This window comes from Acipenser ruthenus, chromosome 19 (assembly GCF_902713425.1).
Source record: "Acipenser ruthenus chromosome 19, fAciRut3.2 maternal haplotype, whole genome shotgun sequence".
Classification (NCBI taxonomy): domain Eukaryota; kingdom Metazoa; phylum Chordata; class Actinopteri; order Acipenseriformes; family Acipenseridae; genus Acipenser; species Acipenser ruthenus.
The window spans coordinates 27,594,835-27,601,256 of record NC_081207.1 but is presented as its reverse complement, the minus strand read 5'-3'; the positions used below and the strand labels follow the sequence as shown (position 1 = coordinate 27,601,256).

The window sequence follows — 6,422 nt, the reverse complement described above, 5'->3', positions numbered from 1 at the left end:
TTTTTTAATTGTACAGTTAAGTTTCCAATATGCAAACGCTATATACTATATTTATTTATAGAGTTCCCTTTACAGATTTGCTGAGATTTCAGCTGTTGTTCTCACCCAGTAAATACACCATAATATTTTGATGGCGTATTGTGTGACTATTTATTTAAAAAAATAAAGGAAAATCATTGAATCCAGTCAGCTACTCAGTCAAGTAAAAATGTAATAAGACGCATTGCACACTCAATATTTATGCCTGCAATACACCGAAATTAATAAATATCTGATTTTTAATTTTTCATGAGAAGCGACTGAGATGATATCTAGTTGCGCTTTGAAAATATTAAATCTGATCAGTTTGAATCTCTTGGCGTGTCGTTTCGCGGTTAAAGGAGTGGAATATTAGGGTTAAACTTAACACAGAACCATTGTAAAACGATTTGAGTGTCCCTAATGAGACAGACAAAAAAGACTGCTGCCAGTAGAAAAGTTTATTATTGAACCATTTTAATAGGATTGTGTAACTCTTTTAGCTTATTAAAATGCCAATATAAACAAGGAACCCGAACATACTCAAATTACAGTTCAAATTATTAGTTCTTATTTTCTGCATAAGGGTATTTTTTAAAATAATGTAAGACGATTTCTCATAGTGATCAACTCTGCTAATGTTTATTAAATTATTGGAAAGAAAAATGTTACTATTTTTAAGATAGTAACTCTAATCGCTGTGCTCAGCAGTGTTTAGACCCGCATCTCTTCCATCCAAATAATCAATGCTCGTTTCACACAGACTTGATCCTGCAGACTGACCACCGACCGTACTGCAGCGACGTTTTATAGATTCAATCAAATGCGGTTACCCCGCCTAAGGCATCAGCATTATGGGAACAGCGCATTTTTTAACCAGGTTGCTACTGAAGAGTGCTTCATTCACACGTAATAAATACTACTGATGTGGTCACACACACAAAAAAAAGTACTATGGTACAGTGTAGTGTAGCGCAAATAGCTTTAATTTAATCACATTTCCAAATAACATACACACTTTTTTTTTAACCACACTTTTTTATTTGAATGATTCATTGCACTCACAAATTAAGTTAATCTCACAAAAAACAAAACACCAACAACAAGACAAGAAGATGATTCTATGGATTCAGTTTATACAGAAATTATTGTCATGCTGGCTGAGAGGTACATAGGGAGGGGGGAGACCCAGCACGAGTAAATATGGGGGTTTCAATGCACAGCCTAAAATGGAGGATGACACTCTCAGAGATCACAGCACAGGGTCTATTTTAATGATAAAAACAGGAGGATTTCAGTACAGCTGTTCTTTCACTATATTAACCCTGCTGGTGTTTTCTTCCAAGGTTTATTTATTGACCCCACCTAATAACATTACATACAATCAATAATAAAAAAAAGTTTCTAAATTTTAGGGCAGTGGTATTTATATCTGCTGCTGTTTATTCCCTTTGTCTATGAATCCATCAGGTTAGGTTATCAGCTGGGAATTAACTGGGTCATTTCTTATTATACCAAAAGTTGGCTTAACATGAATAAAGTGCAAAACAAACAGTAACAATATTAATCATTGTGACAACAAATATTCTTATTTTTTCAACACCTTCTGTGCCAGGCGTTCAAAATCTCAGCATGCAACGCAGCATTTTCAATGTTGTTTCTTATAATAAAACACTAAACACCATGGCATTATTCTGGTTATCTTTTGTTGCATTTAAAAAAAACAAAAAAAACAAACAAAAAAAAACCCCACAGATATTCAATGATTTAACTCTCCTGTAGCCATATCTCCAAACATACTTGTTAATGAAACTTTTTCAGTGTATTGCACCAATTTTATAATCATAGGTTATCTGTGTTTGTGAAGGAAAGAGTTCCAAGCCTGATGACACTAGCAGATAGGACAACATTCTTTCTAACTTCTACTGAATTATTATTTTTTTTCATTTCTTTCTTTTCTTTCATTTTCAATTCATAATAGCATTTTAAAACCGGTTTGTTGCCTCAGGGCAAAGCCATGCGTCATTAAGCCCAATGCACTTGCTTGTTGGAGTGCTCTGTTTAAGACTTCAGTATCATACGCAAATATGAAAATCTAAACTATGAGAACTGATAATGGAGGAACGGCAAGATACTCTTAGTTACACGCTTTGTACAGAACCAACATTCTTTCAGGAATAATCCTGGTTGGTCACTATACTGGGCTTAAAAGTTTTCCTTCACAAAAGCATTTCAGAAGCCATTGAACAAAGGGAGTTTTCTATTGAAACAGAAGTCTTGCTTGAAGGCTAAGAATCCTTGTTGTATATTATTTTTAATAATTTTACAGGGAAGTTTGCATGCATTTTGTTATTACCACAACAATAAAGTAGTACACATCTTTATTTATCTGTGACAAACAGATCACCACCTTACACCCCCAACCCTGAAAAGTTAAAGCATGAGTAATGCATAAGCAGAATAGGTTTCACTAATTTGTAAGATGCAAGACATTTACTTAGCCTTAGTGGCCTTCTGCATTCAATTACAATATACAAAACCAAACTGATCAATACACAGTGACAGAAAATACATTAGCCCAGAACATAAAATAATACCCACAATACATAATTAAGCTTGACCATCAGGAATAGTTTGAATTAAATGGTTCAGTAGTATTAGTATAGCAGCACTTATTGCATGAAGGCATTTCTACTGATTTTAATAACCGTGCATAAAAAAAAAAAAAAAACTTGGCAAACAAAGCTTAAGGAATGAATGTCAATGAAAAGGACTTTACAAGTGGGTTCAGCTCCAGCAAGTACCAAGGAACAGTGCAACTCCCAGTCCCATTCATATCATTCAGTTTGCCTGAACATACATGTGTAGCCAGTTACAGAATGCAAAAACTGGAGTGTAGGAAGAACAATATAGAAATAATTGTTAAGTGAAACACATAATTTACTGTATGCACATGCTGCTTTCAATGTAACAAATGAACATTTAACACAGTACAAACACATTTTCTTGATATGTCTCCCCCAAGGGTATTTTACATTTTTAGTCATGTTCAAAGTTACTTTATTACAAAAAACGGAACTTCAGCTTTTGACTTTTTTCTTATTCAACTCTTTCAGCACTAAATAACTTAACTGCATAATACCTATTTTAATAGTTTTAGGTGCCTCCTACTGGGAATATAGGAGTTTACTCCTATTATTTCTTATAATAGAGCAGCTCGCAGTTTTGAGTTGCCTTTCCTATACTATAGCAGTTCGTAGTTTTCAGTTGCCATTCCAAGTGCTATATATATATATATAGTTCTGCAGTGTTGAAAGAGTTAAAACAACAATTCTTTCTTTAATCAAGATAATATTTCTGGTGCTAAAAATCTCGAACAGAAAATGTGTCAGAAGCTGACGTTTCAGCAACATACAGTGCAGTTGTTTTTTCATCTCGTAATAATTAACAGTTGTACAGTCAATCCTAACCCATTTCCTTTTGATTGTGAAGTAAACATAATACAAAGCAGCTGTCAAGCGGTCTCAAATCAGATTTTAATTCACCTTAATAAATAGCAAAACATTCTTTAAAATTACACAGTTCCTAACCATCCATTCCATTGACATATGTGACAGAAGGCCCTTGTTCCAATAGCGGGTAAACAGCCATTATAGGACTCTGGTGTTTTCACATGGCATCGAAATGGAATCTGTGAGCTTCCTGGCGTTTCTCCCTGTCGTCCGCTTTCTACAGAAATAAAACACAGGAAGCAGTGGAGCATCAATATCAAACACATTCACTTGGGTCTTAAAGTATAACCATATCGACAACTTAAATAATCATTATATTCTAAAAATATTAAGGCAAGTGAGGCCTATTCACTTGTCTTATGAATCCAAGTTTTGTAGACAAAATGATACCTGCCTGTTGCATGACCCTTTGGAGGACCATCTCTGTAAAAGTTAGTTAGAGGGTTGAGATCATTGACTCATTCATGGGTTCCATAACAAATGGTGACCCCATACACTGTAATGACAGGTATTTGCATATTACCATCGCATTACCGTTTTTGTGATTACGAGAATGTCAATGTGTACATTGTGTTCCATTTTACATAATTAAGAATGTTTGATATAACGTAAGCTCCACCGACAGGCATTTCACAAACGAAGGCTTTATTTCCATGAGCAACACAACATGAGATCACACAACTGGTGATCAAAGACAGCAGCCTTAAGTGCAACAAGTTCCCTGTTGCCAAGACGGGGTGAGTTTATTCTGCGATAGAGCTGAATCTGTAAGGTTTCTCATAAACAGAATTATTTACTTGGAACAGTTCAGATTCAGAAGGAATGCTTTTCCACTTGGATTGGGCTGCCATTCAATCTATGTTCATTCAAATGGATTAACTGAATTTTTTTATTTATTTTGTTACATTACAGTTTCATATTGGCTTATCATTGTGATGTATTGTTTTGATATTTTTAAATGGCAAGTGTTCAAATGTCTTTTTGTTTGGGAGATCAGGCAAAAGGAGTCTGATGTCAACAGCAAGGAGCTGATCTATAACCCGAACTTCATTATCTTGGATCTTTGCGAATCACAATGCCAAACTGTCTTCTAAAGTAGATGTCATCACATTTTATTCAGCCAGAAAGACAGAAAGAATGAATTGCTTGAATAAGCGCTAATAAAACCGGTTCTGCGCTGAATATACTGCCTTTAATCAATCTGTTCGGTTTTGCATTACTGTACTGTTTTTCCAATAGAGTGGTGTGCCTAACAATGAATTACACCAAACAGCAGCGTTTGATGTCAAAAAGCACAGCCTTGCTAATGGACTTCAATTACATACATTTGCAGTGGCATCTAGTTTTTATTTTTGTGTCATTTCACTATTAAATATTTGGCACAGTTCATACTGTGTGGACAGTTAGGATACCTTCAAATATTTCAACTGCACAGCTATAGCCAACGGTTTTGCATCACCCTATAGAATGAACTAATTCGAATGAAACCTGCTAAATAATATTAGGTTAACATATTGAATTAAAGACCGCTTTGTAGTTTTCCATATACTTGATGAAAAAAAAATGACATTTCGAAATCTAACATGAAATACTGTACTACTATTATGGCTGCCGGTAGACTTTTGCGAAATCATTTTGTAATTTCGTTGATTACACAATGTTAATAGATCCAAATTATGTTTATATATATATATATATATATATATATATATATATATATATATATATATATATATATTTATATTTATTATGATTTTTTTTTAACTGTGTCTCAATCCTAAAATTTTAGGTGATGCAAAACGTTAGGCCATATAGGTAGACGGCAAATCAGGCACTTTTTTTCTTTCAGTGTAAAAAAAAAAAAAAACGATGTGACATTTTCCAAGAACTTTTTATGTCACACAATGTTAAATGGTGAACAACTACCATTAACTACTGTACATTTATTTATTTATTTAAAAGAAAAACAATGGCAGGTTGTATCAATGCCAACCTAGCGAACAAGACAACAGGGATATCAGCCAGTACCTGATAAAGCAGAAATGGCAGGCATAGATATTAGAAAGCCTTCAGCAATTGATGTGCCATGGTTACAAATACCATATGAAAGCAGTTCAGTAGCTGTATCATTTAATAGAAGTATTGCTTTAGCAGACACTATTCAGTGCTGTGCCAAGAGCTACTCATCCCAGCTGTAATAGGATGGAGATTTAGCTGTTTTTTAGGACTGAGGATGGCAAATTTAATGGCACTTAAATTTTACTCGGCAGCTTTAGTCTCTTATCCACGACAATACAAAGATAAGGATAGTAAGGTAATTATCATTATTTATTATTAGCATCAACCTACAACAATGAAATTAAAAAACTGCTGGCAAGACACTAGCTATATTCTTCTTAATTTTGAATGGCAGTAATTCAGCTGAAATGGCTCCATTTCTTTTCTGACCACATAACAAGGAGCCTTATTGCCTTATTAAGATTTCTAGGTGAAGTGACATCTGTCTTAGTTTTAAAGACACACACACACATATATATACACACATACATACATACACACACACACATTGTACAGAATCTCAGAATAAAAGCCTAATTTCTTTGGTAATGTTAATGTAAATCTATAATATTTGAGCTCTAACTGGTTGACTTAATTTACAACAATTTGGTATTATTTCTGGGTAAAGTTTTATTTTACAAGCCTATATAATTCTGGGGTTACCCAACAATTGCAGGATTTAGACAAAAGAGCATTTCAAGATAGTGGCAGCAGCATGTCCTTGAACACTCTAAATCCGCCTCTTCTCCCCCTCTCATTCTTACTGCTGACGCAAGGTTTCCAGCTCCTCTTGACCAGCAGCATTAGTAGAAGGCACCTGGTTCTAATTGTCTG

The 6,422-nt window shown here is 34.3% G+C and overlaps 2 protein-coding genes across 3 annotated transcripts in view; both read right to left on the bottom strand.

Moving 5' to 3' along the window:
* LOC117424615 (vacuolar protein sorting-associated protein 35) overlaps positions 1-6,422 on the bottom strand; it is a 198,878-nt gene that overhangs the window by 119,367 nt on the left and 73,089 nt on the right. The gene's annotated exons all lie outside the window — the stretch shown is intronic.
* The window catches only part of itfg1 (integrin alpha FG-GAP repeat containing 1), a 93,320-nt gene continuing 88,321 nt past the window's right edge, over positions 1,424-6,422 (bottom strand). For both annotated transcript variants that reach the window (XM_034041156.3, XM_034041155.3), the window contains exon 18: positions 1,424-3,747. In XM_034041156.3, coding sequence (XP_033897047.2) covers positions 3,688-3,747 — 60 coding nt within the window. In that variant the 3' untranslated portion in view covers positions 1,424-3,687. The remainder of the gene's footprint in view (positions 3,748-6,422) is intronic.